Genomic DNA, 25,920 nt, shown 5'->3' on the forward strand with positions numbered 1-25,920 from the left:
CATTCCCCTAGGATGTCATGAGTCTACTTTTAACAGCTCAGTTCCCTTTCCTCTCAGCAGGGGGAGGTAACTTCAAAATGCTATTGAATGTTGCCAGTTAAGAAATATGTTCCTCCCACGTGTACTTGAATGTATTCCATGCAAACTGTTGCAATTAGTGATTGATTGATTTTTACATAAATGTTTTGAGTTTGTGAGGGTCATGTGCTTGCTTATATGCTCTGACAGTGGGAGGAAGATATTTAGCAACACAAAGCCTGCACTCCAACTCAGTGGTGAACAGCTCCATTATTTTTATCAGACTGAAGTGCAGTGATAGCTGGAAAATATGAACAGATCTGTACATACAAATATGCTGTGGAACCTGCTGCTAGCCTAATTGCACCGTGTGTCAAGCTGCTTGACAACAAACACCATGAGACACAAAAAATAGCAAACATGGAGGAAAGCTCATAGTAAAAAATACCATAACCTCTGTCTTTGATTCTGTACAGCTAACAGTAGTGTCTTATGTTCTTAACACAGAATGACTGCAGTAGCAGTTAGATGCTGCAGACAAGCTCATGCTGTGCTGAGCTACATATACATATTTACCAGAATGAAGAACTAAAGTGCTGCAGTCTGCTAAATTGGCATAATTTTTAGGATGAATGGAGGCAAGTATTGGTATAAAACCCAAGTTTAAGACAGATATCTATAAAACAATATGAAGTAACAATTCTTTTCAAAGTGGCAAAGCAGAACTGGACAGTCTGTGAATAGAGTTTGTATGCAGAATTTTGAAATGTCCTGTTGATTCCATAAAACTGTGCCCTTCGCACGTGAGACTTCCCATTCCCCTCGTGGCAAATAGAGTATAAGGGGGTACAGCTGTGGATTTCAGTATTGTGCAGGGCTTGTGCACCACAACCAACTGCTTCTGTTGCTGATTTATTCATCTGAAGTTCACTTTGTAGAAGTCACACAGCTTCTTTGCACTGGAGTTGGCTTGGATATCTGGAGATGTTCCTAAGCTAAAGGGTGGCACGCTGGGTTAGCTGGCTCAGGCAAGCAGGCAAAGGGATTTGCACTTTGCAGTCAGCCAAAAGTTATATGTGGATGGGGAGGAAGGTGGTGGTAAGGCTGGCAGCACTTTCTGCTTGGCAAACCAAAGTGCTTTGGCATGGGGTGTGGGCAGACCCATCCAAAATCTTCTAGTTTGGAACTAGGTAGTGGATCTACATGGCTTTGCTTCATCATTTCTCTGTATTCCAAGTGACTGTAAAGTGACTGTGCTGGCACAGCCAGTGTGCAGAGATCCTGCCCTCTCCATGTGAGCTTACACTGCTTCATCCCTGTCTGTTTGTTCCTGTCCCTGTGTCACCCCTCCACTTGTGTTGACACAACTGTTTGTTAGGACTGCACTAAAAACATATGTGAACTGGTTTGAATTAAAACTGCTCTTCATCTGCTTATTCATCTGGCCTTCTAACTAGTTGGGTCTGTACAGCTGGGGAGGAGGGGAGGCCTGGGGAAGCAGGTGGGCTGAGGTCAAAGCAAGATGCTGCCTGCTGGCTGGTGCTGCTGCCCACTCAGAGAGCTTCAGCCCCCTGAAATCACACATTTTAATGGCACTGCAGAGCAGGTGCATTACAGGACTTGTTCAGAGCAAATTGTTCTGAATAATGTGAGAGTTTTTTTATTCCATGTGTTCTGTGTTCATTGTTCTACACTCTAGGATCAATCAGGAAAATAGTTCTGTTAAAGTTGGACATCTCTTGATTACAGATTAATTGCCTTGAGTACCTGACAACTGTCTGGAAAGCTCTGAACAATCAAAAAGGGATTATTTAACAAGCAACCAGAAGGAGTGACTGCACTGGGATGTGTGGGATGGGTGTTTGTGCAGCATACCAATTGGGCAGAGGGCATATCAGCAGTGCTGATCAGCAGTAAGAGGCTTCTTGCAAGTGTCCATACAACAAAAGCAACTGTATTAATTGTATGGCTCCATTTAAAATCTACAAATTTCCCCCTGTGTGGTGGGAAACTGCTGAATTGTGGCATACACTGTTTTGAAATGGACAAAAAAGAAGCAAGTCTCAAGGTCAGACCTTGTGGAAGCAACGGGGACTTGGACCTCTGGAATTATGGGCAAATAAAATGTATTTGCTGGTTCTGGCTTCCCCATTTGTAATTTAAGCTACCTCTACTCTACAGCCATCAGGGGTAACTAATTAGCGTGTAGGAAGAGAATTTTCTGAACAAGGACCCCTCAAAGAAGAGGTGTACATGCACATACCAGGAAAACCACTAATCATGTGCATGAATCATTCCTGCTTCTGCTAAGTGTAGGCATTGTCCTTTTTGACTGGGTTCTTTTTTGCTATAGGTGGGAGAAGAGTATTAGAACAGCAAGCACGTGTTATTTGAAACTGATCTGTCCTGAGTAGCTACATATAATATGTCAAGTGTCTTGGTAGGAACTGGTATGTAAGCTCTGGATCAACCTCCAATTTTGAAAAGGTCTCCTCACTTCCCCTGTTCTTTCTGGCAGAGAAAGAAGGCACCAATGGTTGAAGTGCACAGACACCTGGTTTTGAAACGGCAAGTTTATTAAAAATGTGCTCTATCACAAACATTGGAAACGTACTCAGCAGATTTTATTGCAACTGATTCAGTAGATTATGCAAGGGATATAACTTTCAATGTAGTTTGACAACTGAATCACGAAAAATAGCAGTCCAGTTCCCCCGGGAGACTCCCCACAAAACCCCAATATTAGCCAGCATCGTGTCCTAGTTTGAGTTCAGTCTGCCCTTAGGGTGAAGTGTACAGTTCAAGAGCTCGAGCTTCAGACTGGTACATATTTACACAGAAGGGCCTATGGGCTGCAGGGGAGGACGCATTAGCACCAGTGCTTATGGATTTGGGCTCACACTGCCTCTGCCGCTGTGTGTGCATGGTACTGACTCTACTGAAGAGTTAGGTTAAAAAAAGGTTCATAAATCTGGCACTTGGAAGGCAAACTGTGCTCTTCAGTGACTTAGGATCATGGTGTTACGTATCACACTTGAATGCCTGTCTCTGAAAGCTGCCCCTCAGCATTACTTTGCTGTGCTTGCTTGCAAAAATGCACACTTTGCTTCACCTTGGCTTGAGGTGTTGTTTGGTGATAAGTACAACATTTTGAGATCAGGAAATCAGTGTGATTTTCTTACTGCTGTTCTAAAACTAAACACAAAGTCTGTAGATAAAGAATCCTAGACAAAATTAGTATCTTTAGCAGTTTTGGTGAAACGTTTTTACAGAGCAAAAAAAGATATAAATACAGTGTTTGCAATTACTTAGATTCACAAAAAAGGCTTTGGTTAGAAAACCAGAAAGGGACAAATAAAAAAAAAATAAAAAAAACGAAGCCAAAGGAGTGTCAAATACTATATTGGAGTCAAATGAGTGCAGAATAAAACAGCAGCCATCCGTTAGTTAGTTTTTCAGTATTGAAATCTTCCACCTAAGGAAGCCCCTGTCTCTTGCAAGCTGTGTGCCTTTCCTGACGTTCACAGCTGGTCCCCTCGCTCCAGTACAAGCAGAGTGGCGAGAATTCCACATTTTTCTGTTCAAGGCAGAGTCCCTCTCCCAGCTGTGAGGTAGAGATTGGGTATCAGGTCACTGGGGTATGAGATACCACTGTGTGTAGCAGTTACACATTCGTTTCTAGTTCATTTATTTCAATAGTGCAGTGGTCTTTACTGTTGGATTTCTTAGTGTGGTTCTCCACTGGGCTTTCTTCTTGCTCCACTTGTACAGGTATGTGCTGCTCCAACTCTTTCACTGTTTCTGGTCCACGAGGTTCATTCATGGTCTTCACACAGCCATTTCTCTGGTAAGCCACAATCGGGTGGATGTTAAGAGGTTTAGTCTCACAGATCAATGGCACCTATGTGAAAAGCAGTAAGATTTGGAATACAGCCACTCTTTGCTGCATACAAAAGGAAGGGAATTTTTACTTTGGAAGCTTCTAGTCTGTTTTGCATTCACCAGCATTACCTGGGGCCTCCAGACTTTCAGGACCTGTTTCCTATATACACTAAAGTGTCTTTCCACCATCTGGATAAAGTTAAGGAGTCTCTAAGTATAGAAAAATGCAAATTCTACTACAGCCCTAATTTAGCTTATACCCACAGTAACACCTTTTTGCATCGATAAGCAATATAAATAGTGTAAATGAAGACTAAAATTTCAGGTTTGAGAGATATGGGCTCAGTTAGCTGAGCTTTGAGCAGTGGTTGCTCATGAGTGCAATTATAGAAAACAGGAAATCATTTGACGTGGCTTTCTGCCTTTCTTCTGACCCAGTGTACCAATACCTGTCATTTCAGTTTGTCCTATTTCAAAAGACATCACGAGAATTGCATTGAGTGATTCAGATGTTAAATATTTAAGAGTCCTTTAAATCAAACCAGAAGTTCTGATGGGGAAAACAAGACATAAATACTGGAAAAGACGTGGGCTTGCAGCTGACAAAATTTGGCCTTTGGGTATACTTTACTAAGTCCACAAATTACTCTGCCAAAACTTATGGCAGACTAACAGTATATTTTAATACAATTACGGAGTGAGATGCAAAGAAAAATCTCATCGCAGATGACTAAATAATCCCCTAGGAGGGATTTTATATTCTTGAAACATCTCTTCTCGAGTTCCAACAGAGTTCTAAATACAGCAGTGAAATGTCAGGCCTGCATTATGCACTCCTGGCTCCGTGCCTCATGACACACCTTACCATTAAGTTGTTGTGTGTTCACTTTTTTGTAATGAGCTGCACGTGTAGCCCAAGTATTCAGGCCTAATCCTGTCATCAGCAATTACTGCAGGTGCTAAGCACCTCTGAGGACAAGACCTTTACAAAACTTGAAAGAGTTGGAATTTTAAACGCATGTTCCAGGAAGGCCTGAGAGTGGGATTTATCAGAAAGACTGTCTGGACAATAGCAGAAATAATGCTGTCAATAAAACTTTGCTATTAGTACTGCCGTTTTTAAGTTCTGTAGGTGAGTAGAATACCCCAGATGACACACACAGGTGAAACGTGCCTTGTGAATAGCAGTCACTGCAAAGAACCTTTCCTATATAACCTGTCCTGGCCCTGCAAAAGAAAGCTTGCAAAGGTCTGCCATAAGCTGGAATGGTTGGGGATTGGCACCTCCCAGCATGGTGGGCTCAGGGATTTAGAAATCTCCTTTGCTGAGAACTGCAAGGAAGATTATGAGAAGACATTCCAGGCATAAGAAAAGACTGAGTGATGCATGCCAAGAAAGAAGGGAAAAAAAGCATGGGAGTGGAGGGAGGCAGGGACAGATGTGGTGGACAGGCTCAGGAAGGTAGATGTGGTGGCTGCTTTTGTTGTGAGCTTAATGTTTGTGCATATATAGCCCTATGCACATACCCAAGGGTTTGTCACCCCTTTCTGTTGCTGGTCCCACCTTCAGAAGCAGCACACCCTGTCAGGGCTTGAGATACTGAGCACAGAGCTCAGCTCCAGCATCGCGTGTGTGTGCAGGACAGCACAGCTGCTCCTTCCTGCTCTGAGCCCCAGTGCTCCAGATAGAGCCTGCCAAGAGTTGAACTTGAGTGGCTTTTTGCATGAACCCATGAAGAAAAACTCCTCCACTCTATCTGTCTAAGCAGCCTATTGCCCAATTCTGCCCTCTGTCTGAAACACCTTTGCATTTTGTTCGGAAACAAATGTGGGAAGCTGAGAGCTGGCAGCTCTTTGCCGCACGCAGCCCAGCACACACTGTCACACCCTGGCTCTTACCTCATCACCATCCTTGATGAACTCCTTCCGGCAGATGTGGGCCATAATCCCTGCAGCCAGGGCATCTCCCAGGACGTTGATCATTGTTCTAAACCGGTCTCTGGTAAATGACAAAGTTAGGGTAAGTCATTGGCTCTTTGGGCACATGCCCATGCCTTCATCACTGCAGTATTTATAGCCAAAAGTCAGTTTGGCTGTTTTTACAAGACAGCAAGTTCAGAAGCTAAGCTATTTAGCTGCTCCACTGGGTTTTCCAATCTTTTCTGAGCTTCGTGCACTATGCCTCCACATGCTCTCTGACCAGCACCTTGAGAACTCACTGAGAACTGCAGCCACAGTCTGATGCAGAGGTTCCACAAAAACAAGGTCACATATCCCTCTAGTTTTATGGTTGTGTTGCTCTCTTTTTTTGTGTTATAAAAAAAACAAGAGATGGCAGCAGAAGGGCAGTCTGACAAAATAGCATCTGACATGGGAGTGTGTATGAAGCTAAGGGTGGAATTGAATTCCTCCATGGGGAAAATATGTCACTCACTGACATTCACTGACAATTGCTCACTGTTGATGGAGACCAAACCGTGGATGTGAGCACGGTGAGGCAGTGAGTGCTGTGGTTCAGCAGTGGTGACAATGGGTCACATTTACTGGTGCGGATTTTTACAGGCACAGCATGCAGCCTCATGTTCATCGGTGGTGAAAATGTAAAGCTAATGGTGATGACTATGCTGAAAAGTAGTGTTTTGTAGCTGAGAATTTACTCTATCAAGCAGTGCTATTATATTCTTTGTATCTGTCATAGTTTTCATGGAAATCAATAGCAGGCATTACTTTTGGGAGAACCTACATATATGCTGCCAAATGCAACTCCTCTTCAGTCAGTGCTGGCCAGGCAAGCCAAAAGGTTGGACACCTATGTGCTATTGCTTCCCTCTGCATGCAAACTGATCCAGCACTGGAAAGTCTTAGCACAGCAGATCAAGACTTCTGCTTTTTTATGTTGAGCTCCAGTGATATGGCCTCATCTGGAGGCTGCTGATGCAAATGTCTTCATTCAGTACAAGTAAAGGGCAGCCAGTCCAAACAGTACCTTGTACTAGGTATCAAGATCCCAGTCCTGCATTCTTAAGCAATCTTCTCAGCAAGAAGATAATTGTATAAATAGGAATTACAGAACACAATTAAAAGCTACTCAGAAGATTGCTAAATAACTAAACGCACAATCTATGCAGGGAGTGACCACTTACTAACTTAAATCCTGTTCATTTCTGAAAAAAGCCACAGTTGCCATGGCACCTCTGGCTCCTAGGATTCTTCATTTTCAGTTACCTTTTTTTCCAATTTCAATTTTCCATTTTTTATGTTTGACAGTATTGTGTATACATACAGTGTCACTGTTTTCCATTTATTTATGGAATCAGTTCTTCCCTGTTTTACATCTTTCACCCACCAACATCTCAAAAATATTGACTGTAAATACACAAGAGTAAATGGTTGCCATAGACAAGTGCTTCGTTTGAAACTGCTTGGAATCTATTAGTTAAAACTGGTGAGATTTCAAATAGATGATATAGTTTTTAAGGCTGAAATATATCACAGTTTTCCAAGAAAAACATTCACATCTGAAAGCTGTGTCAAATTGGTAACTTAATTTATAAACGTGGGTTATAAAATGGAGGCTCAGAAATCGCCAGATGTTTGGCTTATTAAAGGTAGTGACAGTCCAACATCAACAATGCCCAGATTTCTGATCCTGTAACTTAATATACAAAAAAATGGAAACTGTGTGCTGATGTTTTTTTCTCCATATATTTTAGGCATGTAATCTATGCATGCAAATGTTTGTGCAGTTGCTTGCCTAACTAGAAGAAAGAGTTCTTGCATGAAATATTATTTGCCTGTGCTGTTATCCAAATCATACATGCAATTGCAGGTAATTTCATCAGATTTCAGCGCCTACACCTAGATGTGTTTGTTGAATTTAGGATCCAGTGCTGAAGTTGTTTGCTGACTCCATTTTTCTGCTACCTGTTGTTCTGAGTTTGGGTTTTGCCTTGAGGAGAGTTCCCACAGCCATGTTTAGTTAAGCAGGGAAAACTGTTACAGCACAAAGTGGGAGATGTTCCTGTTACATGTAGGCTTCCTCTTGCTTGACCATCAGATTTGGATTCGTGGAAGGCTGTTCTGAAATGTTAATTTTGCACTGTGCAAAGAGCTGTGATGGAGAAGAAGCTGTATGAGCAGAGCTCCAAAGTTTATACTCTCTACTGGTCTCTGATTAGGATCTGCTGTGAAGACAGAATTTTTTTGAGGAAACAGAGCACCATACTGAAACTCTTAAGAAAACTGATTGCCTGGCACATTGTTGGACCAATCCTGCTCCATGTTCCTGTCTGCACACAGATGTCTGCACCACACGTAAGTAAAATCACATCACACACCACTGAAATTTCTCTACTAAGAGGCCAACCTGCTGCTCACAGCATTTCTTTCAGTGCAAAGACTTGCAACAAGTGTTGCAGTGGTATCTGAGCTTTAGAGGATATTATAATTAAAGATGCAGAACTTTCATCTTGCATTCAATAAATAAGCTGAGAAACATTTTAATTTTCTTACTTTGTCTCCAGGCACCAGCAAAAGGTATGTAGTTCACATACATGTTATATCTACCTAAATGAATTGTAATACCTTCAATGCACTGTGATGGGTATTTCAGTCTTGTGAGATCACCTAATCAGCCTTCTTCAAGCATTCTTCATACTCTAGGGCTTCCAAAGCTAATACTGACAATATTCATCGCGTCAACCCTGTTGACACTTTGCATCTGCAGACTCTTGAAACCAAGTGCTGAAATACTGAAATATACTTTGCATATGAAAGTTCATCCACAAAAGACAGAAAATTGAGTCTGTTCCTTGTTCACTTTTTAATAGCCTCTGGAACTATAGCCTGAGTGAGTTTTTTGTTGTTTTGAGATGCTTTGTAAAACAAAAAGCAGAATTCCCATATACACTGGAAGACTTACAGGAAAAACAATGAAATGCTGGTGTTGCAAAAGCTGGGTGAAAACTAAGCAATATAAAGGGAAAAGGGTTTTGTGATACAGCTTAAAATACTTTGTGAGTTCTGTTGTGCTTCTAAACTATGGAGCTTCAATGACTAGTGGTAGAAAGGCTGCTTTATAACACCTGAACAGCCATTCCCACATTTAGGTGCTCCCAGCAGATGCTATTTTTCCTTCACATGAGATTATTCCTGATATTTGTAAAATAAAGCCTGTCATAGAATATGCAAACAACACAATTCTCATGATTCCTATTAGCAGTAGTAGTATTCAATTATGATGGACAGGAAAGTAAGCAATTCCTTCTCACAGTTCTTTGTAGAAGAATTCAGTGACTTGAACAAAATGGGCACCATAACAGAATGGACTTGAGATACATTTTTACACAGAACTCTGACATACTTCAACTGCACTGCATTAAGATTGGTAATGGAGATATATTTCACACAAATGAATTTTTTTTAGAAAAGGATTGTTTCTTTGTAAATACATTTGCTAGTGATGTAATTATTTGAAATGCCAACTAGCTAGGCACCAGTATTTTGCCAATCAATCATCTTCCTAGACTATTCGAAATATGTTTTTTTGTTTATGGACATTGACATAACAAGATGAGAGTCCAAATAAATCATCTATTATGAATTTTTAAGTTGCTTCTTATCATGGGTAACAGGAATCCCTTCTAGTCTGAAGACATCAAGTTTCAGCTTCCGTTTCTGCTGCAAAATCCTCAGAGATTAGGAATCCAGCAAAGTAACTTCTGCACTGAAACCAGCCCTGCCAAAACACACTTCCTAGGAGTGTTGGCTCCTCATCCTTGTCCAAAATATGTACTTCCCATGCCTTTTAGGTATACTCATATTAATACCTTTGGAGAACATTTGGCTTTTTAGCAGTGTTGCCACACAGGAAGCCTCAGATGCTTAATGTTACTTACAGCGCCCAGTCAACAGCAATGATCAGTGTGATGTCATCCGTTGGGAGTCCGACCGAGGTCAGGACAATGACCATTGTCACCAGGCCAGCCTGGGGGATACCAGCAGCTCCTATGCTGGCAGCTGTCGCTGTGATGCTTTAACAAAGAGAGAAAGGAGTAAGCTTTACCAGCGATGGATTGCTCTGCAAGAAGCAAAACCATGTTTCTACAGGAGCTTTCATAATCCAGTCGTTATTATGCAAGTCACATGCTGGTGTTTGGTGTACAGAAGCCAGCTCAAAGAGCAAGGACAAGACAAACCTATTTAGCACTGCCCAGTGCTAAATTCTCCCCCTTTAGCTTTGCAGCCCTTCCTTTGGTTAGGAAGTTCTGTGTTCTCCCTTAGCCTCACAAGTGAGGAGAAAAGAGGCTGCCGGGCTGTGGCCTCTGTGAGTGATGTCAGCTCTGGTGGGTCATGTCACCATGAGCCTGACAGTGCTGCTCCCCATGGTTTCAGCCTCAGCAGCAGAGCTCTCTGCAGACTTCTCTGAGTCATCACTCATGGCTCCCGTGCCAGGCAAATCCTGTGCTGGCAGCAGTGAAGGCCTTTTACATCAGTCCATCGCACAGAAGCAAGGCCAAGGGTAAAGAGTCTGGGCCAAGGGTGAAGCTTGCATAGCACGTGGCTTTGCGTACTTGAATCTAAATGTGAAGCAAGCACAAATGTGACTGTGCCTCTTCAGTTTCAGGAAAGTATTTTTACTTGACCTTCACACCATTTTCTCAGCCAGCCAAGCAGAAATGAATGGGAGACCAGAGCAAGAGTGGAGCTGGCGGTTCTATCGTTTTCTTCATAACGCTATCTTTAGGGGGTGGATTTCATTCCTTTTTCCAGGAACAAAAGTGACTGTATATATATTCATTCCCTCCTATATGGCACTTCCAAGAACCAGGCCATCCAGCAGAGAGACAAAAAATGAATTTTGACTATTGTAAATGGATGACATAAAGTATATATGGTGATAACGCACTGCATTCGTTGATCCAGAATTTCAGAACTTTTGGCAAGCACCTAAGTCTTGTCAGCCTTCTTTCTTGGAAAATGAGCATAACAGTATTCACACGTATGGAAACTGAGACAGAGAGATATCCAGTATCTTGCTCACAGCCATACAGTGTATCAGTAGAGCACCATAGGTATTTGTAACTACCCTTCCCTGAAATAAATAAATGTCTGTGGGTGTGATGGGGGAAGAGAAAGATTTAAAACTGAATTTAAAAGAGTTGGCATCTTAACAGCATTTTAATAGGCATAGTATAGATAGGAAGGAAGGTACTGAAGCTCAGTAGCTGTGTAAGAGATAAGTATAATGAATATGAATAATGAAAAGTGCTCCAAACTTGCTTGCTGTTTTAGAACTGCTTTAGAACTGCTTCTGCCCCCCAGGTTAGTTCAGGAAATAATGTCTTGTGATAGGGAGCAAAAATAAGAATGTTTATGCAACACTGTACAGGCAAGCTCATCTGCTTCTCCACTATATTTTGACCTTAATGTAGATGTTTCTTCCACTAATTGGCTCAGCAGATAGGAATATTATCTTTATTCTCTTTTTCTGCCAGGTTTGTATAACCACACTGACATAAACTGCCAACCTGGATTTTATAAACTGTGAGCAGAATAGGCTGATTATTTTTCTAATTTTTAAAAAAATTATCCTGGCATCCAGTATTTGAATTTCAACTCTCCACCTCCTAGAATATCTGGATTTAGGGAAAGTTTTGCCCATAGTTAAAACTGGGCTTCAGATACTCTTTAGGTACTGAATCCACTGTGAATTCCTATTTTCTCTTCTTTTGTAACCCAGCTTTTTTTTCTTTTCCTTTTTGGGGGGGATTTTTCTAATCTTAAGTTGCATTTTCCTTTTACTATCTTCACATTTTTTTGGTTGTTACACACTAGCACTTAATATAGGCAGTGAAAATTAAAAGATAAAAGAGGGTTCTGCTAAGTAAGAGTTGGAACTTACCTTCTTGCCATTTACCATCACCCTCCTTCCTCCTTCCTAATTTTTAAAATCACCATTCTCTGCTTCAAGGTTCAGGTAATGTCTGCCCATAGTCTGAGCCATATTTTGGGACCACATTCTAAAAACATCCCCAAATTCAAAATCACAAAAGACTAAATGTTAGTACAGGAGCATTCCAATATTTTTTAGTGAGGGGGAGAGAAAACACAAAGCAAGAGCTCACATGGGCACAATTTATTTCTTCTGCTAACTGTAAGCAGATCTTGCCAGAAGTCCATCAGCAAGCTCCAGCTGTCATCTGGGGCTAGTTTCAGGACTTCTTCCTTTTTGTCATGAAGCTTTTCAAGTCCAGCAGAGGATGGACAAGGCCCAGCAGAGTAAATAAGGCAGTGATGAGGTCACTGGGTGGGTAAGTAAGCCGATCTCAAACGTGTTGCACAAGGCTCTGACTATGAAGAGTGTTTTTCTAATCATCTGTTCCCTGCTGGAAACCTACAGGTTTCAGTCCCTGAGGCATTCTTTGGAAGTCACTGGAGTTATTATGGCAATAATTGTTCAGCTGGATCTCTTCTTTTGGATCCATTACCGACCTCTCAAGGACAGCAGTATGCAGCTATAGCACACTCCACCACTGACCGCATGCTTGTTCATGAAGGCTTCTGCTCTGACAAGCAGCAGAGAAGACATCTCAAAAATATCTGAGAGCTGTGATGTTTTGATGAAAACCTGCCCTGATAGCAGCATCCTTCTTCCTTCCCTGGCCTCTCTCCCAAGTCTTGACAGAGTTTCCTAACATCCATTATTCCCTGTATCTGATACAGGGCTTTCAGCTTCTTTTTTTTAACACCTTCTTCTTATGCAAAGATACCAACGAAAGTGAAAACTATTCTGAAATTTAAAATAATATTTTCAACACCAATAATAATAGTAAAATGTGCCAATTTCAGTAAATGATGGGTGTGCCTAAAGGTAAAAACTAGATAAATAATTTCCAATTTTTAAATGGTACCAGTACAATTTCCCCGTCTACACTCCCTGATCTCCATGTTACTTAAAAATAACTGTCCTATGAGAAATAAGTGCTTGAAAAAACTGCAAACATGAGTTTTATCCTGAACATTTCTAGACACAAAAATCATAGGAACATCACACTCAACTAGACAAGCAAATCTGGGTGTGTGGAATTTGAGGTTTATACCTTATAGTAATAATTTGCCCAAAATCCAGCTCATAGTTGTTTACTTGTGCAATGAAGATGGCAGCCACTGCTTCGTAGAGTGCAGTCCCATCCATGTTGATGGTGGCTCCCACAGGCAGCACGAACCTTGCAATCCTCCTGTCTACGTGGTTGTTCTCCAGCAAGCACTTGAATGTGATAGGCAGTGTGGCTGAACTGCAACACAGTGACAGAAATACACTAAAATTATTATTCTTTCTGGGGAACAGAATGAATTGCAGAAAACCTTCTCCAGAAAGGGTAAATTCTGCACTGAGTACTGCTTTGTATTCCTTGGTCTGCACATGTGACTCACTTGCCCTGTAACTCATTTGCTTGAGTACTGGGGGGTGAATGCAGTTGCACATACACATGCCAGTTATCTGCTAATTCTTCAAAAAATTAAAATGTAATTCTCTTTTTCCCTCTTTCAGAAGAAAAGGGACAGAAATCCTGCAGAAGTAGCGTTGTACACTCAAATGCAAGATAGAGGAAACACCCCCACAGCTTATTATTGAAATCTTTGGAAACTAATGTGCATTGTTTTTTAAAGAAGTTTCCCTCTAGGCCTTCTGAAATAGAAAGCCAATTCTGAGCAGCAAGAGTAGCCATAAGCTAAGGAAAGTACACACTAAGAAAGGCTCTTAACTCATGGCAAGGAAATGCTACATAAATACTTTAAAGCTACTTCTTAAAAGAAAGAAATAATCTGGGGGCAAATTTTCTGCCCTCTTGTGACCTACTTGCCCTTGGCAGTGAAACAACGGTGTCTTCCCACTAATATGCCCAGTCTGAGTTGCTAAGTCACTGTGTTAAGAGTCTCACATCAGCAATTTACCTCTGCTGTCTTACAGTGGCCATTATCTGTTCTTCGTGGAAAAAAAAACAACACACATTTGATGGACAAATTTTTTCTCAGTCATTACATTTGACATACGAAGTCACGAGAGGTTCTGAAAGCCTTAGTATCGTAACTCCAGAGTTTCAGGAATGCATTAGCAAAATGTTTCCATGAGTAGGAGTTGTCATTTTGTATTTGTGCAAGCTGTTGTTTGAGGAAAAGCACAGTTAGTGTTTGGAAAGGAAAAGTAGCTTCCTGCAATAGAGAAATGTAGAAGGACCAAGAAAGGTCTATGACAGGATGCTTTCAATACAATCTTTCTGTTTTCCCTAGCCTTATCATGCCTGACTGCTGAATGATTTAATCATTGTGGTCCTTTTCAACCCAGGCCATTCTATGATTCTATGATTTGCTACGGTCACTGCCATGAATATCTAGGCAAAAGAAATTCATTAGATGTGTAAATAAACAGAAAGGACAAGGAATCGAAAAAATCTGTTTACCCCTGGGAACAGGATTATGTTCAACTTTTTCATACTGGCAGTCCTAATACTTAATCAATATTTACTTTGAAAATCAAACAGAGCAAAGCATAACACCTCAAACTACACACTAGATGTCATTTCTCTCTTGGGCATGCATCTGCTTTTTTTTTTTTACACATTCATTTGTGAGTGGCTGAATTTCTCTATGCGTAGTTTATCCTAAACTATTTATAAAATAAGCAGTAATGCAGAACAGAAAATCCTGTTGTCCTAGCACAGACAGGTATTCCATACAGTCTCACCCAAATTCAGATCTCAGAGGTAGCAGTGTCTGTCCTAACTTGCTACTGAAAGAATTCCCACATTTAAGGGTTTGGCCCTGGTTAATCACAAGTAGTAGCAAAGAAAAAACAAAAAGCTTTCTACTGTCATTTTTGAGTTACAGTCATACATGATTTCAATGGCTGAAGAAAAAAAAGAAAACATTTAATAGATATATATTAATTTGTCTATCCAGTTAAGTGAAGTGAAGTTTGTGTTCTTGAAAGCATTTTATCCAGTAGTAAGCAGAGGGGCAGAGCTATGAAGGCCTGACATGTAACATTTATTTGGAGGAAAAAATACTCTAAAGCACTGATCTTAATCTGCTAAGTCTTTTGAAACTTTCCTAAAGCTTTCAGCTCAAAGAGCAATCTTCTCCCCATGCTAACTCTAACAATTAAAAATACATTTTTAGAGTCTTATCTCAATTTTGTTTTGGATAAAATGCTGCAGCTGCAGGGACTGAACATAAGCTAATGCTGGATCAGGCCGAGCTCTTAGTGGTGTGAGGCACAAAGACAGCTAGTCACTGTGCAAGAACAGCTGTTCAGCCTGCTCTGTTTATCTTATCATTCAAATGCATTTTGATATTTGCTCCAAAAAATCAACGAACTGATCTCATCTCCCCCTTTTGCTAAATCTGCCTTTAATTTACACTGTGCAATAGCCAAGATCTGAGTGTTTCATAAGCAGCAAAACCCTTGAACGAGGCATGTTTTATTGCTTGTCTTCAGAGAAGATGAAAGTTGCTTCTTTTGATGGGATGTACCACTGAGAAGACACTGATTTAATTCATTAATGGTATGGAAAGATGACCTAGAAAAATAAAACTCCCTCATACCATTGGAATGAGGAAAGCTAAAAAAACAGGAGGAATTCTTGTCAGTGGGCCAAATACTGCTTTTTTAATGCAGAGGTGACAAGATAGGGTTAATGTGGGGGGAAGAAAGTAGCAAAATTCATGGCTATGCAGAAACTTTCACTGAGGGGAAAATGGGTTGAAATAATGTGCAGATCCAATGAAATCATTGCCATGAGATGACTGTTAAGTGGTTCTCAGGATCCCTTGTGTTACATTCTTGGGTTTTGCACATGGTACTGTTTTTCCCTCCGCAGTTTGACTTTTAGCCTAGAAAGAAAGCTTTCCACAGGTGCAGACTAACTGGAATGAGTATCAGAACACTGATTTGTGGTTTTCTTTCTAACTTTAGATGTAGACATGAGCTGACAGAGAAACATCTGCAAGAAACCCATCAGTATACTTAAAACCAGCTCTTTGTTCTCCTCTTAGATGATCTGAAAATCCAATACCCACATGATGAGTGTTACATAATGCCCCCGTGGCAAGTATTATTTAACTGAATACAGATGTGTTGACTATTGGGAGAAGCAGCTCTCCTGTCCAGACCCAATTACTTGTGCATTTGTGCATGTTCTTTTGGCAAAAGCTCAGTTATGTGCAGTATCCATTCCTTTCAGTGTAATGAAGGTGAAAAGTTCAGCCATCTCTAGACAAGACAATGCTATTTGAGAAGCAAAACATTAAAACCCACGTTGGGCCTATATGGATTTACAGAACACACACTGGTAAGAAGAGGAAAACATTATATTAATCAAAAGTGTCTGAGCCTCAAACCTGGAATTTCAGAGTCATTCCTTGGGGCTCACTTTAACTCTGGTGGTAGCTTCTGCCAGTAAAGATAGTAAATCCCTTCTGGTAGCAAGTCCTGTTGGTGGCTGCTGACAGCCTGAGCTTCTGGCTGCTGCCAGAGCTTTTCCCATACTTTGAAGCTCTGTCTGGTGCCTGCTGAGTGCTTCACACTGGCTTTTCTGGGGACTTCCCTTGGAGCCAAACTCTGCCCATGAGGAGCTGAGCTCCTAAATGGATATGGGGGGTTCTAAGTGATTGAATGCTGCCTAAATGTTAAGCTTTGATGATCACTGTGATATGGAAGTCTTTTAGAAGGGCCAGCTTATATTTGCTAGAGGGCATGCATGTTCTTTCCTTATACGTGCAAACAATCAAGACAAAAAATAACTGATCTATAAATCACCAAACCAATTACGACTTTCTCCTAGTTGTAATATAGCTCTGGCACTCATGGAACAAAGGAATCAAAACCCTGCAAAGCTTTGTAGATTCAGTTGTGCATTTTGATTACTGTATCACATCTGACTTTTTGTTTTATCACTATTAGCATTGGAACATTTCCAGCTTTGAAATATACCGTAACTAACCTGGACCTGAATATATTATAAACTGCAAAGAAAGCACTCTGTGTATGTCAAGGGACTTGACACTCAAAGCAAGAGGCACAACGTGGAGATGAGGTCCAATGAAGGAACAGTGACCTGCTTTGATAGGAGACAGCTATTTAAAAGAGCACAAGCCCTAAAAGACCAGTAAGGGATTAGTTAATTGGTTATAAAATCAAATTGCAATGATGGTGCAAAATAAGGAAAATTAAGAAAAGCAATCCAGTTTTAACTAAACCATACTTGATAATGGAATGAAAAAGTGAGCTGACTAAACTAGGGAAAAAAAAGAAGACAAACTCTTCTATAGATGATAAAGGAGGAACAAAGTTTCTTCTTTCTGTTCACAAAAAACAAAAAAATTCAGATTAGGTTTTTAAGGAAAAAATATTTTTTCCTAGAAAAAATATCTCTATTTCCTTATTCCTTTCTAGAAAAAGAGAATTAATGAAATAGCACAAAGAAAAAGCCCAGGTTGCCAACAACAGAGCACCTTCAGAAACAGAACTCCAAGAATTCCTAGCGGAGTAGGGCAGACAGTCAAGTGTGTCAAATATGAGAGTAAGGGACCTTTTCCAACAATAATATCTTTGAATGTAAAATTAACATCTTACTTGAACATGGGGATGGATGTGACAACATCACAAACTTCAAGCTCTAATAAAACAGCCTGCCTTAATTATATAAGCCCAATTAGAGTTTAAAACACCACCCAGCACATAATTTATTCTTGACTTCGTGTTTCTCAGTATGCTTCTCTTTATAGGCCAGTTTGGAGCAAACTATTAAATATGAAAACACCCTGTAAAGTGACACATGCTGGAAAGCCAATACATTACAACTGTGCTGAAATAATCACTCCCTCCTCTCCTTTCTTTTAATGCCTACACATTCCTTCTGCTCTGCTTACTCTTGCCTTAATATAAGTATATTCACGAGAGAAACAACCATCTGCATGTGTGCTTCCTCCCCCACATTACCTTATTGGACCTCATTGGAACTATAAGGAAATAACGAGCCCAATCAGGCCAGTAGGGATGAATGTTTTAGGCTTTCTTCCCAAGTCTGGCACAGGTCTGGCACTACTTCAGTTTTCTCTCTTGCACTTCCCTTGAGTACCTTGTACTGCTACTAATAAAAGCCACTTGTACCATATATTGATAGGTACAGCTGCTCTTATTATTTCAGAGTAGCAAGCCTCCAGCCACAGATGTGACAATGCTGTATTTTTGTTATATCAGCTATATGGAAATGTGATTTGTTTTGTCCTTCATGTCTTATGCTCCATGATAGTCAATTCCAGGCCTTTCAAGGACCCTTTATACACAAGTTGGTGCTCTTTTTTCTTAACCAGTTCATGAGCTGTTTCCCATTTCACTGTTAAGCTATGGTTAAAGTCCATTGTACGCTTTCCCTAAAAGGAATGTAAAAAATACTGTTCCTCAAGAACAGGTGAATATCTTTACACTGCTGGACATTAGCTTGCAACCACAGTCTTTTCTTAATGTTCCCAAACCTAAAGAGCAAGAAGAGTAGAAAGTGTAAAGTGTTTCCGTATGACTGAACTAGGAGGTTCTCTACCAATTCTAAAAATGTATTCTGGACAAACTGTGTCCCTCAATATATTTTAACTTTGTAGAAACACACAATTTGTTTTTATAGAAAAACACCCTTATTACCTTTCTAGTCTTCTAAGAAAAATCATTTTTGTCCAGTATTTTTTCAGGTGAGGGAAAATAATGTAACAAACACCACTGTCAAATGGCTTCTACTCATAGCTTCCAAATGTTGATAAACACATAAACACATACTGAAACTAGATAATACCTGGAGGAGGTGGCCAGAGCAATAAGCAAGGCTTGAAGAATCCCTCTGATAAAGACAATAGGATTCTTCTTGGTGATAAAGAAGTACATCATTGGCAGAATGAACAGGCCGTGCACAACCAGACCGCACACTACAGTAATGGCGTAAAACCCCAGTTTCTTCCCAATGGCTGAAGGGTCATCCATTTCTAAGATTTTACCAGCAATTAGAAACACGATTCCAAATGGAAAGTACCTGAGAAAAAGAAATACAGTCATTAGCAGGAGATAATTCACTTCCACCAAACAGCTTGAGGGAGAAAACTCCTGTATCCCACTTTCAGTGTAGTAAAAGCACCCACCCATAAGTGACACAGCTGGACTCAGTTGTGTCAGACCAGATGTGCTTAGGCCCTGTCCCACACCTGAGGAGCAGGCCCAAAGCACTATTCCTACTGTTCCTTTAGCTGGGGTAATATTGCTGGTCAGGAATGAACTTAAAATATTTGGGTTCAGAAAAAGGCTCTGACTTTGTAGCTTAAGGTAGGTCATTTACTTGGCAGCTAGGGAATGAGTACCAGGCTCTGCTGTGCTGTTCATACTGATGGAACAGTTGAAAACTGTTAAGTAGATGCTTATGCAGAGAATTACCAATATGCATTAGACATGCTCTTGGACTGCCTGGGCAGAAGACTACCTAGTTTTTGAACTTTGGTGTTCATTGCAGAGACTGCTGAGCTAGCAGGAAGTACATTGGCTGCAGTATAGATCCTGAGGGACCATTAGCTTAACCAAGCTGAAACCAGGTGAGAATTTCTGTGGAGCTGTGCTATAAGGTATGGGAACACTAGCCTGAGGTGCTCCTGCACGTGGGCTGGATGTATTATAATCCACCCAGCTACACTGTGCTGAGTGATATATGGGGTGCCTCTGTCAAAGTGACAGGGCATTCCCATAAAACTAAGGGTTGTTCAGTCTCATTTATTTCCCTTAAAATAGGTTTATGCCTTTTCTGTCAACATTTTTTCTACTCTTTCTAAAAAAAAGCTTACTAAATCTGTTACTTACCAAACAGCAACTGCCACTATCTTCATGACAGATTCATTTAAACATTGACAAAAGCTGACCAAAGGAACACCACTGTTTCCCATTCTTCCCAACATTATACCTGCAAACGTAGACATTTGTGTTTAAATTCTCATTTGCCTTCATGCATACCCCCAGAGCTTTCCCTCCCTGTCATAACTCAAGGTAAACTAAATGGGACATAGCTGGCTGAATACAGATCTTTGTGCGGTAGGAATAGACAATATATCTGAAAATCTCACCTGACGCAGACACAGAGCACTGGGGAGCCAAGGCACAACCTCTTTCTTTGGCTCCCTACAGGGCTCTGTCACCCACCTGACATGTTTGAGGTCTCAGTGTCTCAGGTTTGTTTGTAGCTACTACAGCCAGGGCTGACCCAGCAGCTGGGGCTGTCATGTACATGGCAGTAGAGGCAGTACATTCTGTGCACCAGCCAGGAGGAAGCCAGCTCTCAGCTTCCATCTCTCGATTCCTGGGCCAGCAAGAGCAAGTAACAGTAATACATTCAGCTCTGTGAAGACAATGAGTGGTTTTCTAAGAAGTCCTTGATTCTAATAAGAACGTGTAATTAATTCATTCGTGTCCAATAATTCTTGGCTGGAATATTGGTTGCTGTGACACTGTACTTAGGGAACTGTAAGATATAAAACTGACGGACAGCCAATTTCCAGCAGTATTGCATATGGAAAACCACATACTGGAGAAATTAAAAAGAGAGACAGATCTGCTAATTCTGGAGTTGATTTTTGACCCCTTGCACTTTATGAACTGTAATGTAATAAATACAGTCAAAGATGTTTCATGGAACAACCATAGCTGACCACGGTAAGTTCAAAGAAGAAATTAGATAGGAGATAAAGAAAACTGTATCAACTTTTTCCTGTAATAATCATCACAACATAACCTTTGTCATCGTTAAGTAGGGCATACTAAGGGAGTGGTTAAAGTCCCTCTTCATAATTCATAAAGATAACATAACATACGTGGCAACAGTGTTTCTTCAGCAAGTGAAACTAAATAAATCAGCTAGAGAGAAGCTCTTCCAGTTCACTGAGATAAGCTACTAGATGGTATTTAAGCACTGGACAATGAAAAAATTAAAACAATGAAGTTTCAATAAAAGACAGGATCCAGAATTTAAGGCTGATTAAACAATATTCCTCTGAAACTCATATCTCTGAGGCTTATTATCTGAACTGTGCTCTTAATAGGGAAGAGATAGTTATATTTTACACTAATAATGTAATAAAATGTGATAAAGAATACATAAGAACGACAGGGAAGACTCCAAGGCAAAAATCAATTTATTGCTTTCTAAGGAAAACTTTAGTTCTCCTTGTACCTTGTCTGGTAGTAAGTTTTTCTTGTTGAGGAAACCCAACAGCCCAACCTTTATCTTTTTCTCTTAAATGGATACTTGGATTATTGCAAACCATGTCTGAAACCTACCCATTGTTGCAGAGAATATGACAATCCCTAGCACATTCATGCCATCACTCGTGCCTGGTTCTGATTTGTAAATCACTTCAGGTGGAGGAGTGATGTCCAAGGCAAAATTCTGGACATTGGATCCATTCTCATCTTGAACTCCATATATTATAATGCGATGAGTTGTGCTTTCAGATGATGCTTTGTTGGCTTTAATGATGGGAATACTCTTTGTGCGATACTAAAAGAAAACAAAGGTGTTTTTTTACTATAATATCCCAGCAGAAATTAATAGTTAAAAAGAGACTTCGTAAGTTCTTTGTTTATTAAGGCTGTCTGTTAAGGGGAACAGCATGAAAACAATAACAGCTCCTGACCCTATGTGTAGAAAATGTTGGATTTTTGGAAAAGCAAAAATCAGAATTTCCTAAAATCAGAGCCTTGTGCAGCAAGCACATGATCTGATACAGTTGCTTTAGACATTCCCTTGTATTTCCTTTTCTGCAGGACATAATTGGGAATTACTTCCCAGGTGTTCGATTGCCCTTCTCTTTGCTTCATGGAGTTCCCATTAAATATTCCCACAGATGAAACAAATATAGCCATGCCTCTTGCTTACTCACAACTTTTAGATAAGATTTTCTGGCCAAATTCCAAATTTAGCAATTAAATTCTTCCTAAATACGTGATTTTGTTGCTTTAGTTGGATACTGTATTCTGTTCTTCCTTTATGCAGTGGTACAGTGCCCTCTGAGAGCAGAGCAAAGAATAGAATGAAAATGGGGTCCACATATAGATCCCCCAGCACAGCCAGGATTTGTGCTGGCTCCAGTCTGGAAACAGCAGAGCTGTATTATTAGCAAGGCGAGGTCTCTTAACTCATCCTCTATCTGAGAAATGGCTACTGTATGGCCAACACAGCACAGCACTAATCTGAAGCACTTGCTGCACATTTTGCTACTCTGGCTTGATCCTCAAAAGAGTTTGAGGTTTGTAAAACAGCTAGTTACATGATATCTCAAAACAAAGCTTAGAATCCCATGCTATAGCAAAAATGTAAAATCCTGAAGGTTTCTCTTGATAAAGAAATGGCAAAAAAATGTATCCATGGCCTAACCCACGACACAACTTTGCTCCAGATGGGATCTCCAGGTTGGATCTTTACTGGACTATTAAAATAATTCTGACCTACCAGTTGTAGTGAGGCTGCAAGACTGCTGAGGCTAGTGGAAATGAACTCATTAATTCTTAAATGCTCAAGGTACTTGTAATATCTGAAGTAATACACAGTATCTACATCTGGATTCTGTTTTAGGAAGACATATCATGTGCATCTTTCTATGATGCTGGCTCACCTTTTCAGTGGTAAAAGAACAATGTCCACTTACCTGCTTGAATGTGGCTTCAACAAGGTTGGCTGGAAACATGTTCCTAGAAATGAACAAATAAAATCAATTCTATGGAACTGAAGGCAATTTCTGTTTACTGGGTCTCATGAGATATTGGTTATTTACCCTTCACAAGGGATGAACGCTGCAGGAGGCTGCTGTACAGATGTGACTGACTCAGCAAGGCACAGCAGGGGGACAGTTTGTCAGAATTCATGTTTCTAAATACTGGAGTGAAACCCAGGAGCTCTAGTTCTAGTTTCTGGCTCCTCCACTATCTCCGTGTTGTAACTGACAATATAAATGGTATAACTCCCTTTCCCATCGAACTGGGGAGAAGAATATTTCTTTGTTCTGGATTCTGTCGTGCTTATTTAGATAATGAGCTATTCAAGAGGGAATCAAAGTTCACGGATGTATCCTGAGATCCCTGCTGTAATCAACTTTGGGACTTTAGGCACTGCTGCGAGAAGACGTACAAGCAGTAGTATGTCCTGCTTAAAAATTAAAATTAAAGTCATTTCATCACTAAACTTCTAAGCAGTGTAGCTTTTGCAGAGGTTTGGTCACAAACAGTTTGCATTTCAAACAGATTATCTGATTCCTGATTAAAAGAATTGAGACTAGAGCTGCATAGTCTCTGCTAACTTTTAGTTTTGTCCTGAGGCTCCAGAACAAAAGACTGACATGAGGAAAACATTTTCATCTGTGCTGAAGCTGAACTGTAGCCCAAAAGAATGACCATACACTCAGATCTGCAGTGAAACTGAAATATTTTTAATTCCAAAGTGGACTCTTGTTATTTTTTCTGACTTTATCTCAGACCATAACATTTCACCCAATAATACCTGGAGTTAATTTATAACTTCTGTTTGAACTAGATTATTGCCTTGTAGAAAGTTATTTAATCCTAATTTGAAATGGAGAGCGCACCCTCTAGAGGCTTCAAAGAGGAATAAATTTTTTTTCCAGCAAAAAAACTGAAAAATCATATATTCCCATGTAGCATTTGGGAATCAATGTTTGTATAATTACTCTCAATAGTCCTAACAGAACTGCTTTATTTTCAACAGCACCAAGTGTCTGAACCTCAAGCCAAAAGACAGTGGCACACTGTGACCCAAATCTATGTTTTCACATAAACTTATGCAAAGAGAATAATTCCTGAATTCTTCTCAGTTTTCTAACCAACTCAAGCTTCAAGACAACTCTTAAGCATATGTGAAAAGGCTGTTGTTATTCTAAGGAGAATTGCTAACTGTGTATATAGTTAAATGCATGCCAGACTGAGACATTTTCCAGATCTGTTTTCCTCTCTGCACCAGCAGCAGATGCGTGCAGCACTGGCTTAGAAAAAAACACATTTATTACTGTTTTAAAGACATGATAATGTCACGTTATGCTTACACCTCGAATTATGAGGCAAAGTCTGTTTCAGTACCATCAGACAGAGCAATTACTACAATCAGAGAATTAATCTTTTCAGAGTAAAACAGGAAGAAGAATTTGAATTACAGGTCAGCAGCATTCTCTAATGATTGAAGCAGAAGACTGAAAATGAGTTGTAGTGTTGGCTCTCTGTGAGAGCAGACAAGCTGAATAAAGGCATCCTTTGCCATCTTGGTAAGGCTGTTGCCTTAGGGCACAGTGATTAATATCAGGTGAGCTCACAATGATGCACAGCACTTCTGGCCCTTTCTCATGCCAGTGGAGGTGAGGCAGCTCAGATGACCTTCCCTTGCCACCTGAAGTGGGATGCTGTGGGATCACAGCATCTCTAAGCTGGGTTGTACACTGGCAATGTCTCCTTACATTTTACCTGTCCTGCTTAAGAGCCCCAGGCATGATGATGGCTGCGTCATGCAGGGACATGAGATTAGAAAGCTCTCCCCACATAATCAACTTGTCCTAAGGTTCAGTTAGCAAGACTTAGTTAAATTAATGCAATTCCCTTGCACACACTATTGTTTAATTAGAATTATTTAGCTTAAGGCACTCATTGTACAGTGATGTGGTTAGTGACAAGCAGTGCTCGCTACGCTACTGCAAGTCTGACTGCTTTCACTTCTGTAACAGCAGTACAAAGCACTGAGTTATCTCTGCAAACTTTCCATAAAAGCTGATCATTCTCTGGTTCAAGTGTTAAATCTTTAGCCAAAACAAGACACAGACAACAGCCAGATGTGCATTGCCTTCCTATCAGATGCAGACACAGCCCTTTGCCTGAGCCCCAGGACCTTGGCTGAGGCAGGGGACTAGCTGAAGGACAGCTGGATGGAGCTGGACCTGGGAGAGATGGAGAGGAGGTTTATGGGAGAGGGAGAAGTTTGTTACTGCCCCAGTGTGCCTCATAAGGGAATTCTGCTTCAACACTGTTAAGAGTTCATTAATATTAAATGGCACGTTTTTCTGATTTGTGATGATCGGATAGAAGGTGCTATGGGATTGCAAAGTGATAACGTAATTATTGTGACATAACCTGCTGTAACCTACTGTGTGAATGTGGATTATTCTGAGGAATGGAATCACACTGAGCAGTCCTGCTTAGGTCTTACATGTCATGTACAAGACAGAGCACTACAAAGAAATATGTATTGCTGATGATTTCCACTTTCTATCTCTGCTTTATAGTTCTAATTAGAAGAATTAAGAACAAACTGAGACTGCTCGAGAAAGGAAATATCATGCAGTTAGTAGCTAGATTAACTGTTAGACAAATTTGTTGAGGATTAAAGCATTTTATTTCTTTATCATTCTTTATCCTGCAGGAATTACAACTACCCACATAATTCTGGATCCTGGAATGCTCCCAATAATTTTTAATATATTATGCACTGTGATCCAGTCTTTGAGACACAATTTATCTAGAGAATGGCTGACCTGAATGTGTTTGCCAGAACTTCAGCTTATTTTTTATTTTAAGCTGGTTTACTTGGATTGAAAAAATCCAGTATTAGCCAAAATTTAGTTTTGTTAATTAAAAACACTGAAGGGAGCAATCTGTGGAAGAAAACTCTAATGCACCAAAAACAAATAATAAGAAAGTATGAAACAGCCACAGATACTCAAGAGATGAGAGGGAGCTTATGGATTCAGACAGGCCTCTTGGGAAACATCTGACAAAGCCTTGCTGTAGAGATACACCTTGCTGCAGGTTGATGTTTGTCCTCCTCTCTTCCAGGCATCCAACTTGAAATCAGACCAGCCCTGCCACATCTCTACTACCTTCACAAGGATGAAGTTATACCCATGTGGATCTGGTATCAGGATCATAAAGTGAAGCTGTCC

The 25,920-nt window shown here is 40.4% G+C and overlaps 1 protein-coding gene across 1 annotated transcript in view; it reads right to left on the minus strand.

The window, feature by feature from the left end:
- Positions 1-2,590: 2,590 nt before the first annotated feature.
- Positions 2,591-25,920, minus strand: part of SLC1A7 (solute carrier family 1 member 7) — a 43,075-nt gene continuing 19,745 nt past the window's right edge. The window contains exons 4-11 of the mRNA XM_042820178.1: positions 22,633-22,675; positions 21,266-21,485; positions 19,796-19,895; positions 18,750-18,983; positions 13,002-13,196; positions 9,798-9,932; positions 5,800-5,899; positions 2,591-3,919 (exon numbers count right to left, since the gene is read on the minus strand). Coding sequence (XP_042676112.1) covers positions 3,683-3,919; positions 5,800-5,899; positions 9,798-9,932; positions 13,002-13,196; positions 18,750-18,983; positions 19,796-19,895; positions 21,266-21,485; positions 22,633-22,675 — 1,264 coding nt within the window. The 3' untranslated portion in view covers positions 2,591-3,682. The remainder of the gene's footprint in view (positions 3,920-5,799; positions 5,900-9,797; positions 9,933-13,001; positions 13,197-18,749; positions 18,984-19,795; positions 19,896-21,265; positions 21,486-22,632; positions 22,676-25,920) is intronic.

This window comes from Centrocercus urophasianus, unplaced genomic scaffold (assembly GCF_019232065.1).
Source record: "Centrocercus urophasianus isolate 14NV4802_14NV808 unplaced genomic scaffold, USGS_Curo_1.0 seq_18, whole genome shotgun sequence".
Classification (NCBI taxonomy): Eukaryota; Metazoa; Chordata; class Aves; order Galliformes; family Phasianidae; genus Centrocercus; species Centrocercus urophasianus.